Source organism: Microchirus variegatus, assembly GCF_963457635.1.
Source record: "Microchirus variegatus genome assembly, chromosome: 7".
NCBI classification, from domain to species: Eukaryota; Metazoa; Chordata; class Actinopteri; order Pleuronectiformes; family Soleidae; genus Microchirus; species Microchirus variegatus.
The window spans coordinates 6,425,449-6,441,561 of record NC_139808.1 but is presented as its reverse complement, the minus strand read 5'-3'; the positions used below and the strand labels follow the sequence as shown (position 1 = coordinate 6,441,561).

Below are 16,113 nucleotides of genomic sequence, written 5' to 3'. Positions count from 1 at the left end.
TTAAATGCAAATGAGACACAGGAAACTACGTCAGCGTCACGGAGGCTCCGGCAAATGCTAACAGCAGTTAGCATTTGGAAAAAAGATAATTTGCCAACTCACATAGGCACATTGCCGTCATATATAAAATGTATCCACTGGACACGCAAATCCTCTGAGGTTGGAAGTTTGTGTAGAACTCTGTGCTGCACCGTGCATCTAAGAATAGAACACTTTGTGGACTTCCGCTCTTCCGGATACTGTTGCCCTCGTCTGCACTCTCGCGTTTTTTAGGGACAAAGCGGGGCTCAACGAGACAACAATTCCAAGAATTTATCAGTCTGACGTCAGATACCCTGCTGAACATCGCGTGTTTTATCGCCTGTACTTAGACTGAGTCAGACCACAATAACATGACATAATCATCTTTTTTGCCTACTCATAGGGCCTCCAGAGTTCCAAATATAAGTATTAAAATTATAAAAAAATTTGCATGATATGTCCCCTTTAGATATCTGTTGCCAGATTCACTTTTGTCCAGGCAAAAGTCATCTTTGTGCAGAAGAATCAGTGAGGAATTATGCTGCCACTGCGCAGTTTAGGCTGTCCAAGTCGAGAACAAATTGATGCGAGATGAGATCTTGAGCCATTATGAAGTGATACGACTTCACCAGCAGGTCTAGTTTATGTGATGAGCTGAATAAATATACAAGTAGCATATATTGATTTCCATGTTTACTCTTCTCTAATAGTTTTTTATGTTCTCTTTGACTTTCTGAAAAATGTCCTTGATATGAAAACAAGCAGAGCAAACATCAAAGTCCCCCTGATTAGATTTGACTCGAAGTTATTTGGTGTTTCTTGAGCGCGCCGCACTTTGTATCTGCATGAATACTGTATGTGCGACGTCGCCGTGGGGTATTAGTAACCAAATCCAGTATGTGGCACACATGGCTGCCCACTGCACTCCACTACAAAATTGTGAAAAGCAGTTTCCTAAATGACAAGAGTGGCCTTTAATTTATTGCTATGTGAGCACTCAATGATGCAGCGTTTGAACTGAATGAGGTGAAAAACACACAGGGCGATTTTATTTTTATCGCTTCTTTCTTCATTTCATGGATCAAACTTTGCCCTTGTTGTTTATCAAGATGTCTGAGAGGTAAATGAATCGTGCCAATCATTTACTCTGATATAAAAATAAATAAATAAATGCTGTATAATAGAGTCATTTCAAACGTTAACGAGAGCAATTGTTAATATGGGAATTAAAAAGGATCAACGTGAAATACTGAAAATTAAAACGGAGCTTGATGTGTGGGTAGTCAATTTTCCTAATATAAAATATGAAATGTAAATGTCACAGAACATATTTCACAATACAGGCTTCTTTTTTTTTTGAGTGCACACACATGAGTGGGTGGTGTTACTCATGGTTTATTTATACAACTTTTAAAAAAACACGCAAATCACAAGTTGCTGCACAGAACATAAAATAAAAAAATAAAAAGATATTCAAAGATCAGGTTTGACAATTTAAAATGAGCTGAAAGATGTTTTATTGGTAAACCAGAAAGGGCAAGAGCAAGGTCTTTGAAATCCTCAAAGGTTTGTGAGTTTAATCATTTTGTTTTAATATATAAGAGTTTTTGAACATCACCCAAAATAACCACGGCTCATTGAAAGTGCTTGAATTTTGTGCAAGAAAGAAATGATGATGAGTTCAGATGAATGTAACCCTTGTTTGACACCACCTACCATTACGTGAGCCCTGCCTTGCTTGATGTACATAAACTAGGTCGACTCTACACAGAATGAACATCGAGTTGCAATTACTGGCCAATGTCCGCTGTCTCTCCTGAGATTCCATGCAGAACAATGGGAGAGTAACGTTCAGCACGAGAGAACAAATTATGTGATGCCTGGGAAATGCAAATTCCAAGATCTCTGTCTCAACAAAGGAAATTAACAAAGACTCTTGGCTTGACCGAGATCCCAAGGACAATCACTTGGGCAGATGCAGAGCGTTGCCGCGAATCAATAAAAGTGGACGCCGCGGGCGAAGCAAAGTGGCCCTCCTAGTCTTAGGCTGCGTCAGTGCATTTGGTCCTTGAATTTTAAGGGAATTGCTCCTGGGAAGTCCTTGAATTTGCTGAATCTCTTCTGCAGCTCGTCGTCCAGAGGCTGTTCCATAGTGATGGCGCTCTTACTCCAAAAGCTGCATCCAGCTTTGGAGTTTAGGTGGATACAGGAAACAGGGAGGGTTTTTAGTCGGAGGAGCTTTAAGTTTGGGTGAAACCATTGTATGTAGTGATGGGGATAACGGGTTGGGAGTGATATGGGACCAATTGCTAGCGAAAGAGCATCTTGAGAGACTTCCTGTGTTGGACTGTTGGCAACAGAAACATGGTTAGCTTCCAGCGAGGGACACCTAGTGTATATTTTAGTGATGTGCAATTGGTTTAACGTGTCATGCGTGACACATTTCCATGACGACTGACTGGAAAAAGACGCGTATGACGTCATGTTTACGTGCCGCGACACCGGAGTCCAGGCACCGTTTACCAGTTAGCTCCGTTAGCTGCATTAGCTCCTTTTAGCACCGGTTAGCGTGCCTACAGTCGAAACTGGAGCGGTCTGTTTATTAAACAAAAAGAGCAGCGCTACAAATATCCACGACGACTGACGGGAACATGCAGACGTGCCGCGGCACCGAAGTCCAGGCACCGTTTACCAGTTAACTGCGCTAACTGCGCTAGCTGTGCTAGCGACGTTAGCTGCTCCTTTAGCGCAGTTAGCGTGCCTACAGTCGAACTGGAGCGGTCTATTTATTATGACGAAAAGAGCTGCGCTACAAATAACCACCTGTGTACTGCGTATGTGTGCCTCTGTTTTTAAAGTTTAGCATTACTTTAGAGACTCGTTTTAACAATCCGGAGTCATGTAAACGTGACGTCACGCGCGTCTTTTTCCGGTCAGTCGTCATGGAAACACGTCGCGCGTTAACGTTGACGCCGTTAAAACGCCGCTGACGCGTTAACGTTTGACAGCACTAGTATATTTATGGCTCAAAACACAAGGAACATGACACAACAGGGTGAAACACACGTTCACAGCTGATACTATTTAGTTGCTGCATTAAGGGCGGACATGCAGCGCAGTAAAAGCCCAGAATTATTGTAGGAATCGAAGAAGCGTAGGCGGAAAAAAAGCTCCTTCAAAGAGCATCTCAGCACGCATGTGTTTCCTGTGTTTCTGTGCCAAATACAGTCGCATAGAGTGTAACAGCTTTCCGTTCAGACAGAGAAACAAGGTCAAGCTCCAATCGACAGAGAGAGAGAGAGAGAACAAGGTCAAACGGCTTCTTTAACAGGACATAGGACAACTGTTAACTTAAGTGGTCACGGGCTGTTGCTTCTGTCTCTCTCTATCTCTTTCTCTCAGCTAACATACCTCCCCCCGCCGTGGGGGGACTGCAGATCCCTGCCCATGGACTCGGACTTCTTCAGCAGTTACAGCATCACCGCGTGCAGAATCGACTGCGAGACGCGGTACCTGGTGGAGAACTGCAACTGCAGGATGGTCCACATGCCCGGTAAGAGCCAGGACAAGCCATGTCATTTCTGTGTTTATATAGTCCCTGTGGCCGGATACGTCCCTGTGTTTTGAAGCGGCGGTGACAAAAACAGCTCTTAAGGTTTTTTGTCAGTGACTGCAAATAATCAGATACTTTCATAGTCCAGTGAACTGGAAAACTCAACTTCTTTTTTTTTTTTTCTCCACTTTGTTTGTGCAGTGATCACAGCTGGCGTTTGCTGTTTCCCCCCCCTGAATTTAATCACTGTGTGGCATCTGAGATGGCAAATTGAAAAGGAGGTTTGGCTCAGAGGAAACATTGGGATTTTGGCCTCTGTTAACCTTCAGTCTCCTTTCCAATAACTGTTAATGTCTCTCTCTCTCTCTTCGACAGTGGTTTACTTTGAGCAGACTGTTGTATGAAGAGCGCCAGACAATCTGTCTCTGTGATAATCAGGATTAGCTTGCTATCCTATATAGACCCCATTAAAAAGCCGGTATAAACATCCATCCTGAGTGAGCCAATCGTGGGCACATTGAGTACAGGACTGAACCATCCCAATGTGTCAGTCTGTTCACATTACTGAGCTCAGAACGGATTTGAAATTGCCTGTTCAGCTGTTGTCATAGGATCTGCAGCAGTTTCGGGTCTTTTTTTAAACAGTTATCAGTTCATTTATTTGCAGCCACTGCCACATTATTAAAGGTGCATTATGTAATAAATCTAAAGCAACTGGCCATAAAATCCTCCTAATATGTCACAGAGACTCAGGAATAATGTTCATATAACAAACTGAACTCACCAACAACAACAGCACAGACAAAATATTTGCATTAAAAAAAATATTTTGCAGACTGCAAATCATGTTTATGTTTGGAAATCACGTTTTGGCATGTGGCGCCACCTACCGCCGTCTACCAATCATTGCAGTCAGTAGAGTCTCAGCTGCCGAGCAACCACAGGTTGCCAGTTACGTCAGAAAACGAAACCTAAAAGACCTCGGTATTTTGAATTTGAATGTAGTAACCGTTTTTGGGCCACATTCTTACATATGGCACCTTTAACACTTGGAGCCATATTTTCTCTTTTATTCTAATGGATAAAACTCATTCCATGTTAAAGCAGTGTGAGTAGGGATTTGAGTCCCTTGAGCTCCTCTCATTTCATTTTTCAGGCATCAGACACAGCTGTACAGACATTACTTTATTTTTTTTGCAAATAATCAATACAATCATGTATATTTAAAGCTCCCATAGAGTGGTCCTATCGCACATATGTTGTTATGGTCAAAAACCTCCTAGTTGTTGTAAATGTGCCGACAGAAATATCTCCTCACTGAAGCTCTCATCAGCTGCGCCCAGAATACAGAACTGTCTTGTGATTGGCCAATACCTGGAAGTGACGTAATTAGCACACCAGCTCTCAGAAGCACAGCACCCTCCTCTGGAACGGTGGATGCACTGCTACTCATTATCAAAACATTGTTTTAGCAATGTTTAAAAATAGCTTCTTCACGACTCCCCGCCGCAGTCCTTTTTATGACCCAGAGTCAGAAGACACTGTCGCTCGTGAAACACCTCCACAACAGACGTTCGTCTTCTTCTGCGGTTCAATGTACGCAACCGGATGTGCCCGGACTAGTGCCCGGAGCAGGACGATCTGCTGTTCAGGAGACGGGATCCTTACGAAACGATTCCAGGCTTTTTCAGACTGCTTGTTTACGTAACCAGAACTGTTTTTTTCAAAGATCTCACTGAGCCTGAGATTAGAATACAGCACAGCGTTCTCAGCAGTGGCTGAACCGTTTGTTTGGAACCTTCAGGGCTTCATAAACGAGGTAATGGCGCAGATGCACACCAAAAAAAAAAAAAAAACGTTAATTGGTACTTTCGTTCTATGGGAGCTTTAAAAGAAGGGCACGGCGATCCAAAACTGACCGCGTCGCACATTTTAATGAAATGTGTGAGCGGTTACAAAGTCTGAACCTTGCCATCATGATTGCGCAGTTGATTAAAACCGGCCAGATAATTTACTCAACATCGAGGACGTGTCTCTCTCCTCATCTGCCAGTAAGAGATGAGGCAGCAAACTCACAAAACCAGTTAATCAAATCAAGTTCGCAATTGGGCTCAGATCTGTCCCCTCTATAATAAGGACGGTAATGACGGACAGAGACTAAATGTATCCGCGCGTCTTCGAAAAACCCTCGTCCTTCCCTTGCTCTGCGTAGACGGTGAACACTGTGTCTCTTCTTCATGTCCGCAGGAGATGCCCCATACTGCACACCGGAGCAATACAAGGAGTGTGCGGATCCTGCCTTGGGTAAGGAGATAACCCCCAGCATGCTGCCCGCTTGTGTGTGTGCATGTGTGTGTCCGTACGTGTGTGTGTGTGTGTGTGTGTGTGTGCTATCCAACTGCACAGGACCTCTGATCTGAGCTGATGACAGATAATGTGAAGTGTCCCTTCGGCATGACGGTCGCCATGTACATTTCACAGACCGTGGCCCCGAGGCTCCCCCTTTTCCACACGCTTCTGTCTCTCCATCAGTCGATACCTTTCAGGTCTGTCACGTCTGTTTGCTTGTTTTTTTCACTCTCATCGACTCTCACTCTCGGTCGCTCGATTGCAGCGTCACGTGCTTCTCGGCCTGTGGCTTCCTGCTGCTGCCTCTCCAGCTATGTCTCTGTGTGTCTTCCATCTCTTGTGTTTTTTTTCTTCTTGTAAGTGTCTCTTGGGTCTTTAGTCATGGCATCCTTTCACAAGTTTTTCCCTTAATGCCTTGTGCTCCTGCTGGCGTTTTGTTTGTCTTTCTGGTGGTGACAGCAAATCTATCCGTCCCCATGGTATTTCCTCTTCCCTCTGTTTTGGGCTTTTGTCTCTCTCTCTCTATCTCCATCTCACCCGCTCTCCTCCTCTGCCTTCTCCATTTTTCAGACTTTCTTGTGGAGAGGGATAATGACTACTGTGTATGCGAGACGCCGTGCAACTTGACGCGCTACGGCAAAGAGCTGTCCTTTGTCAAAATACCCAGCAAAGCGTCCGCCAAGTATCTGGCCAAGAAATTCAACAAGACGGAGCAGTACATATCGTAAGTCACGTTCGTTTATGCTTCGTTCGTCCAAGCACTGCTTCCTAATTTTCATCATCATCATCGTCTTAGTGCTTTTTCAGCTGTTCATAATTACCTTTCGGATTTTTCACCTGGCGAAAACTAATGCAGCAGTGCCAAAAAAGAATGTGTTCCATTTTTATTGACACTGTTTTATGGAGGGGACTCAGCTTTGTGCTTGTTTCTGAGGATGTGGCTGTTTGGATGGTATTGCATTATATAGAGATGTTGTTTCTCTTATATTGCCGCCGCCTCCTCCTCCTTCTCCTGGCGTGAATTGGGCCGGTCGCAGGCATAACGATAGAAAGAGCTGCCACCAGCACAGAGCCTTCAAAATGAACTGCAATTGAATCTTTGAACCTTTGAAAACAGTTTAGAGGAAAACTGAGTTTGATTCCTGTCGCCAAGGCAGGGATTTATTGCAGGACTGACATTGTTTTAGTTAGCTGTGCCTTATAAACCAGCCGTTGCATGGACAATGAGCTTCATTTCAGTCTCAACTCACATTCTCTCAGAGCTTTTTTGTTGTTGTTGTTCATTTTCTGGCACATATTTCAGCAGCTGCTGTAGAGAAGGTATCTCTGTGGCCAAGAGTCATAAAAACATACCGTTTTTAGCCACAAACACAGCTTTACAATCATCCATTTAGAAGAACAGTGACAAATAAATTACATTTTATCAGCAGTTCCGGCCTTGAAATCATCATCCGAGGAACAATCACACTTTATTTCACACTTTAACGTTACGGAAATGTGTTACAGTAGTGGACTCAATGACAAAAACACCAGTTAATATTATGGGCTATTGCTTCTGACGTTATTCCCCATCTCTTGCTGCTGTATTGCTTCTGCTGTGCCAGAAATTCTCAAATGTGTTGCAGCTTCATTATGATGATAAGAATCTTAAGTCTAAACCCTGGTTATTCTAATCAGATTACACTGCTTTAATCTCCCATTAAATTTGTATCATACATATGTTAATACAAGGTCATATCACGTGCGTCACTTGTCACTTGATTGGAGGTTGATTTCCCCTTTAAGTAACTGCTATAACTGCAGAGAAAAGGGTTTGAGCTTCCACTCAAAACATCGTCAGCCAAGTTTTTTCTCTGCACAAATCAACTGAAGGAAATGAGGAGAGGGTGCAATGATTGTTAAATCTACACTCGCAGACTTTCATCAGGATGTATGATTCTGGCGTTACATCACTTCAGAAGAACTCTGAAAATGCTCTTCACTTCCCCCCGTGGATTGACGTCAATTGCGACAGTCACTGAAGTACAATCTGTAAAGTGTCTCTACGCTGGGAACCATAGCGACGCAGCAGTAGATTGTAGCTCTAACCCGATGCATGGCAAGTTACCTGCCCACCCCCCCCCCCCCCCCCCCCCCCCCCCCCGACTGAAAGAAAACACCCTGTGACACCCAACACAGACGGATGGAAACACCCAGGAATCCCAGTCATGGCAACACAACAACACAGGGATTCCCAGCCAGGGCCACTTGTACCCCAGGGGATGACTGCTATTTTAAATTATATACTATTTTCAGCAAGGAAGCTGTGCACTTTGTTTCTATATTATTTCAGATTTCAGAAGCAGCAAAAAGAGAGAAAGTATTGAGTACAAAGTTCAAAACATTGAATAAATGGGTGAAAAACTGCGGTTCAACCCCTTAGTTAAAGGTGCCATATGTAAGAATGTGGCCAAAAACGGTTACTACATTCAAATTCAAAATACCGAGGTTTTCGTTTTCTGATGCAACCCGTGGTTGCTCGGCAGCTGAGACTCTACTGACTGCAATGATTGGTAGACGGCGGTAGGTGGCGCCACATGCCAAAACATGATTTCAAAACATAAACACGATTTGCAGTCTGCAAAATATTTTTTTTAATGCAAATATTTTGTCTGTACTGTTGTTGTTGGTGAGTTCAGTTTGTTATATGAACATTATTCCTGAGTCTCTGTGACATATTAGGAGGATTTTATGGCCAGTTGCTTTAGATTTATGACATAATGCACCCTTAAAGGATGAACTTTTCAAAATGGTTGATACCCACGTCAAATAACTACAAATAGCTCATTTTGTATTAGTTCGTCTCCATGTCTGCTTTAATTTGCATATATCTCTTCCTTTTGAGACTGAATCCCGCTTGTCCTAATTTAACCAAAAGCCATAAAATCACGCACTAAAAAAAAAAAAAAGTCAAGTTGTGGTTTTGATCTCTATTCCACTGAGGTGTGAAGTCTGCCTCGGCCCACCAGGATATTCAAAAGATATTCTGCGGTGCCCCTGGGCCTTTAAACTAATCACTGTCATTTGTTCTTGTCGCTGAAGTCAGATGTTTCCGACATTATCGCAGTTTCGAAACCAAACAGCTGCCGTAATATCCCTTGTATTCCTCCGTGATCCGGCACACCTGGGAAATGAGTCAGCGATGGCAGATAGTTTGCTAAACTTGCCGCATTTCAGCACGAAATTGCGAAATCATGCGTCACCTTTTCTGCCCCGAGGACTGACTGCCATTTTTTTTTTTTTTTAAAGAAACGTCTATAAAATGAAAAGCACGACACTAGATTGTGTGTCTGAAGTGTGTGTTTTTTCCGTCTGTTTGCAGCGATAACATTATGGTTCTGGATATCTTCTTCGAGGCGCTGAACTACGAAACCATCGAACAAAAGAAAGCCTACGAATTGGCGGGACTTCTGGGTAAGGAAATGGCTGTCGAGTGTTTTCCCGGGGAGTAGATAACATGCTCTGTGCAACATGACAGACGCTTTTATTCAAAGTGACAGAGAAGCAGCGGCTCGCGCTTTTATAAAGGGTGCCCAAGTCCTAGCAGGGGGAAAAAAAAATATTTGTGCTACTTTTCGCATGCATCTATGAATTCTGTTTCTCACCTTCTCACCAGATGCAAGGATGAAAATAGCATTTTAAAGCTGAGCTCTTCTTACGCTGTGTACTTATCCTCTTTTGTTTTTTTTCCTTTCAGGTGACATCGGAGGTCAGATGGGACTTTTTATCGGAGCCAGCATCCTCACCATTCTGGAACTCTTTGACTATCTGTATGAGGTAACGCATCTCGTTGTTTTTTTTTTTGGTTTTTTTTCAGAATGGCTCTGATTACTACTGTGTGTTGCACCCGCTCATTTAGATCAACGCAGGTTAGGAATGTGTGGTTAAGTCTGTGTGAGTGAGTCACGCTGCAGCAGCCGTGAGTGCATCAACCCGCACGTGTCATGAAACGAGCGGGCGGTGTTGGTTTTGATTTTGTGTTTTTATACTGTATAATGGAATAGCTTGGTCACAGTTTGTTTCTCACAGTGTTACCATGCGTGCAAAGATGTGTTTTAGTGAGCCCCCGACGCTGTCCTTCACATCGCCGCAAACCCGTCTCTGCAGCAGCAGTGAAGCTGAATACATTAACATTTTGAATGTATTGCATTTTAGATTAGCCACTACGTGTGATCGTCGGCTCTCATTAGAATATAACTCTTAAAGGTCCCATAATATACCCTATTTGTTATTATTTAGTTAAACTAGTTCCCTGGTGTCCTAATGAACATGTCTGTGACATGCTTTGGTCAAAATACCTTAAGGATGAAGCACCACAGCAGTTCAATCACCCTGTTCAGAACGCTCTGTTTAGTAGCATCTCTTTAGGTCCACCTTAAAGGTCCACCTTAAAAAAAAAGCAAAATGAAACTTAAGGGACAGGAAATGACATCAGCCACAGAGGCTACTGGGAGCTAACAGCAGTTAGCATTTGGAAAAGTGATCATTTGCAGGCTCAAGCAGGCACATTGCTGTCATATATAACATGTATCCACTGGACAGATAAATCCTCTGAAGCTGGAAGTTTGTGTAGAACTCTGTGCTGCACGGTGGAGCCAAGAATAGAACTTTTCACGGACTTCCGGTTTTCGGATACTGTTTCCCTCGCCAGCACTCTCACGTGTTTTAAGGACAAAGCGGAGCTCCGTGAGACAACAATTCAAGGAATTTAGCGCATGTAGTCCCAAATATAAGTATTAAAATGATTAAAAAGTTGATTTTGCATAATATGGGACCTTTAAGTCGCATTGGTTCCTCTTTGCGTCCTTGTGTACAAAAAACAGTGGAGGTTTGTTTTGTCCGTTACTCCTTGATTTGAGCTGTGGATATGGAGGAGGAGGAGGACAGAGTGAACAGCGAGCTCTTGCTCATGTGCCCGATCGATGGAGGAAACATATTTTGGAAAATGCATAAAATCAATCTCATTTGAAGTTCAGTCTGAGCACAAAAAAATACACAAGCATTTTCAGGCTCCTGGAACTAAAAGAATGTCAGTAATTGGTGTTTTTGCCTTTTTTTTTTTTTTTTTTTTCAGGTGATCAAGTACAAACTGTGCCGATGCGTCAAGAAGAAACACAAAGGCCATAACAACAATGACCGGGGAGCTGTGCTGAGTCTGGATGATGTGAAACGCCATGTCAGTGGGCTGCTAAGTAATTTTTGACTGTGTGAGACTGCCTCGCTTTGATAAGGGCACTCTCTGTTTTTTCTTTTTTGTCTTGACTGGTCTCAACTGTAGCCAGAGAGAAGGAGGAGGTGGTGATGGTGGTGGGAAAGGAGAGTGAGATAGCAATGTAGGAAACCGGGGGAGGCAAAGCCTTGAAGGAAACGAAAGCGAGCAAAACAAAACGAAAAAAAAAAAAGCTATTGGGATGTAAGGGAGGGAGAATTGTGAGAGAGCAGGAAGAAAGAGGAAAGTGGCTTAAATGTAATCAAAGCTGGGAGACAGGACCAAGAAGGACAGTGTGAAATTAGAGCTTTCGGAAAGGTTTGACAGCTCACTTATTTCCTCGTGTAAATGAAGCTAGTTCACTTTAATTATAAGTCGGAGCTTGAGCAAAGAAACAGGGGAGGATGTGCTCCTAATCTGAGCCGTTGGATGGAAGCATCCTTCACCTTCTTTATTTTCATTAGCTTTCCGTGTACATAGCATGAATCTTTTTTTTTCCTCGCGCCTCCTGGTGCCAGCTTATTGCTCCTATCATGTTTATTTTCCTGTGAGCACTTTAAATGGCTTTGAAGTTTTTTTCTCTCCACCTTCTCTGCATGTTTGCCTTCCCTTTATCTTCCCCTACTGCTGATCGTGTGCTTTATCCGCCTCTGTGCTTTATCTAATGTGCCTTTTTTTTTTTTTGTGTCGTGCACTCTCGACCCCCAACCAGGCTCCTTGTGAGAACCTGCGTACGCCATCCACATATCCTGGCAACATGCTACCTCATCACCCCGGCCAGGGTAACTTTGAAGACTTCACTTGCTGAGCAGAACCACGATACGAAGCATCAGAGTTCAGCGTTATGCAACCAAAGCCAACCATACAACGAGAACTATCCGACACGGCGGAGCGCACAGGAACTGATATAAAAGTCTAACAGAGGTACTTTTTTTTCATAGAAACTGAGGACAAATCAATACGGTAAACGAACGACGTCGTCCCTGAGGCCCGAGCGGAGAGGACATCCCAAGTATAACTATATCTGTCAACTCTTCTCTCTATACTTTCCTCTGGAATACTGCCACAAAGGATGCTCGCGGAGGAACCTTGCCAACATGGACCTCGCTTTCAAAAGACAAAGAAAATATATTTAAAAAAAATAAATAAACGAGGGAAAATGTACAGCTATCTCACCATTAACGAGTTATCAACAACAACAAAAGAGCGCCCCCCCCCCCCCCCCCATGCCTTTATATACACAGCCGCACACAATCGTTTCACTCTCACTGGCCTGCTAGAGGGACAAATATACATTCCGCTGTACATGTGCTCCATAAAAACAGCAGCTGGACTATGTGTAGTTTGTCTGAGAATGCGTCTATGTTCACAGTTCGTGTTGTCAGGTGTGTTTGTGTGTGTGTGTGTGGAGGTGGGGAGACTCTGGTGGAGGTTTATGGTGGCAGCGATAGTGGTATCGAGTATTGCATCATCTACTATTTACAGTGAAATGAACCGGTGAAGAATACAGGTCTCATCATGTAAATGCATGCTTGTGTTTGTCTAGTGCATGTTTTTAATTGTCATTTCAAATTTTTTATTTTTTATTTTATACTTACATACATACATACACGCATACATACGTATAATTACCAAGTTTGCCTCAATGATACAGAGATGATCCCATATAGTGTGTGTGTGTGTGTGTGAGTGAGTGAGTACTTTGTATTTATATCTTTGTCGGGACCAAAAACATCAGAAATTATCTTTGTTTTAACCTTGTGAGGTCATTTTGACCATGTGAGGTCTTTTTAGCCTTTCAGGTCATTTTAACCTTGTGAGGTCATTTTGACCATGCAAGGTCATTTTGACCTTGTGAGGTCATTTTAACCTTGTAAGTTCATTTTAGCCTTTCAGGTCATTTTGACCTTTCAGGTCATTTTGACCATGCAAGGTCATTTTGACCATGTGAGGTCATTTTGACCTTGTGAGGTCAATTTGACCATGTGAGGTCATTTTAACCTTGTGAATTCATTTTAGCCTTTCAGGTAATTTTGACCTTGTGAGGTCATTTTGACCATGTGAGGTCATTTTGTCCTTGTGAGGTCAATTTGACCATGTGAGGTCATTTTAACCTTGTGTTAATTTTAGCCTTTCAGGTCATTTTGACCTTGTGAGGTAATTTTGACCATGTGAGGTCATTTTGACCTTGAGAGGTCATTTTGACTTTGTAAGGTCATTTTAGCCTTTCAGGTCATTTCGACCTTGTGAGGTCATTTTGACCATGTAAGTCATTTTAACCTTATGAGGTCATTTTAACCTTATGAGGTCATTTTGACCATGTGAAGTCATTTTGTCCTTGTGAGGTCATTTTGACCATGTGAAGTCATTTTAACATTATGAGGTCATTTTAACCTTATGAAGTCATTTTGACCATGTGAGGTCATTTTGTCCTTGTGAGGTCATTTTGACCATGTGAGGTCATTTTGACCATGTGGGGTCATTTTGACCATGTGAGGTAATTTTGACCTTCTGATGTCATTTTGTCTGGGTGCCGCAGCTTTAAAGGGTTTCAAGGTTAAGACCTGGTTTTAGGGTTAGGGTAAAGGTTAAGGTTAGGCACTTAGTGGTGATGGTTAAGGTAAGGGGCTAAGGAATCCATTATGTCAATGATGTGTCCCCACTAAGATATAAACCCAAGTTTGTGTGTGTATTATTTACCTCTTTAGGACCACTTCTGGCATAAACACAGGCCTTGTCAGGACAAACCTGGTCCTATTGAGGCAGAACCTCATTTCTGAGGAACTGGTTGAGTTTAAGGCTTTAAGATTTGAATTTATGTTAAGGTTTGGTGAGGCTTTCCAAATGAATGGAGGTCAATTAGCGTCCATGAATGTGTAGCTGCAAAAATGTGTGTATGTGGCCTCACATGTTTTCATGGGTGTTCTGTTGATTTTGCCACCAATGAGCTGCAGCTACATGCGTTCCATTTATTTTATTCTTTAAGTCTTCATTCAACTTCATTTAATCTTAATCGGATGAGGTAAGGGGTGTTTTGTCCTCGAAGGGGTGACTGCTAAATTCCTTGGAGTTTTGTAGGACTGTTATTATCATTATTTTTTCTGTATCTGTGTTCTAGTTGCAAAAGTCTAATCAAAGCACAACACCACCCGTATGTAGAGGTGATATAAAAAGAAAAATGTACTATTGTTCTTGACATATTGTCCTATTATGAATATCGTATTGCTCCAGCATATTGGTTTTCTTTCTTTCATACGAAACATATTCACTATTGCCTGATAACCTCGTCTCCATCTTTACAAAAAAAAAAGGTTTTTATTAACTTCTCAAAGCATAAATCAAATGTAAATATCATTTTGGAAAAACTATTATTCACCTCGGTAGATTTCTTCTTTTGACTCCTATTTGTTATTTTTCTTTGAATAGGTAAATAGGCTAAAAGGTGTGTTCCCAGCTCCAGATACTGCGCAGTTGTTTTATTCGTCAATCATGAGTCATTCTGCGAAATTTTCATCAAGGATTCTTTCTCTCATCAAAGACAATTTGCTATTGCTCTTTTCATCAGTCAACATGACGTCTTGTGTTTTGCTTCATGCACCCGTTTCTTGAAATTCAATCAGCATTAAGTGAGGGTGGTTTTTTGGGGGCAGGAGCCTGGTTATAAATAAAATCATGTTGTTTATTCGCTTCACCCTATTCATTTTTTTTAACAGCTGCAAGCAACAAAATTGGTATTTCGGAACCCCCGCGCTGTTGAAATGTAATTACTCTTTCTGCTTCTGTATAACAAAAGACGGGATGAAAAATATCCTGCGTGGCCAGGGCAAATTTTATCAAGACTGTCAATCAACCAGCAGCTGTACATTCTGAACGGCTTCTCTTTTACGCGACTGTGCCGACTGCCACACTTATTAGAAATTTAGCTCAGTGACTTAGCTGTCATATTAGAGATCCGTCAACATCCTCTGTTCGTTGCTCATTAGGCTGTAATCCACAGCTGCCACACAATAAAGGTTATTCTGGGATGATAAGTGTTTATTTTGCCTTATATATATATCATTTTTTTCTCCATGCTGTCTTTTAGTGGGATATCAAAAAAGTGTTCATCAGATGTGAGTGTGCATTATTTTATATTATTCAGAAGAGAAACCTCAGCTGGTGACCACGCATTTAATATACAAGTGTTAAAATCCAGCTCTCAACATCTAATGGAGCATTTCCCTCTCTGAACGTCTGAAAACATGGTTTTTTGCCCCCAGATGGTTTTTATTACTTTCTGTTGTACCTGCCAAGAAGACGACTTATTCAAAAATAAAAGATGATGCTGTTCATTTCCTGCTGGCATTCTGTGTCTTTGTCCTGTGACAGTCTGTAACTTAAGAAGATTGCAGGGTGGGTCAGAATACAGGCGAAGCTGCCTGCCAGTGACTGAAAAAAAAAAAATCCTGCAGAATATGCTCGTTGCATCCTGATAAGGCTCCAAGGCAGAGCAGGTGGGGGGGGGGGGGGGGGTGGTGTATGTGGGAGGTAGAAAAAGCTGTGGTAGTTCACACACTGGCAATATTTCCAAAAAAGATCTGGATTTAGCGGGGCTTGGCAGATTCAGTATTTCTGTGCAGCGTATAAAAGATGCTGCTGTAATTGAATCCATCGCAACCTGTTAGACCTAAATGACGATAACATCCGCGACTAATCACCCAAAGGCAGCTGGATGTGATGTAGTGAGGGGCCGGTTTTCACGCAGGGGCACTTCTAATGCTTGTTGTTCTGTTGTGATGAGGGTTGCTGGGCACATGCATGCAGCCACATCTGTCACTTTAATCGCGCGCCTTCTGCTCTCGGTGAACGTGTGCTCGGAATCTGGATCCTTTTAAACCTGGAGTAATTTCCTCCTGATCCTATCATCACTTATTATCTGTGTCAACAAGGATATTACATCCTG

The 16,113-nt window shown here is 42.5% G+C and overlaps 1 protein-coding gene across 1 annotated transcript in view; it reads left to right on the top strand.

Annotated features, from left to right (window-relative positions):
• Positions 1–11,979, top strand: part of asic1b (acid-sensing (proton-gated) ion channel 1b) — a gene marked incomplete at both ends in the record, with an annotated part of 200,556 nt that extends 188,577 nt beyond the window's left edge. Inside the window, 7 exons of the mRNA XM_083892814.1 lie at positions 3,424–3,574; positions 5,822–5,878; positions 6,494–6,647; positions 9,285–9,376; positions 9,660–9,739; positions 11,037–11,138; positions 11,884–11,979. Coding sequence (XP_083748940.1) covers positions 3,424–3,574; positions 5,822–5,878; positions 6,494–6,647; positions 9,285–9,376; positions 9,660–9,739; positions 11,037–11,138; positions 11,884–11,979 — 732 coding nt within the window. The remainder of the gene's footprint in view (positions 1–3,423; positions 3,575–5,821; positions 5,879–6,493; positions 6,648–9,284; positions 9,377–9,659; positions 9,740–11,036; positions 11,139–11,883) is intronic.
• Between the last annotated feature and the right edge of the window lie 4,134 nt (positions 11,980–16,113).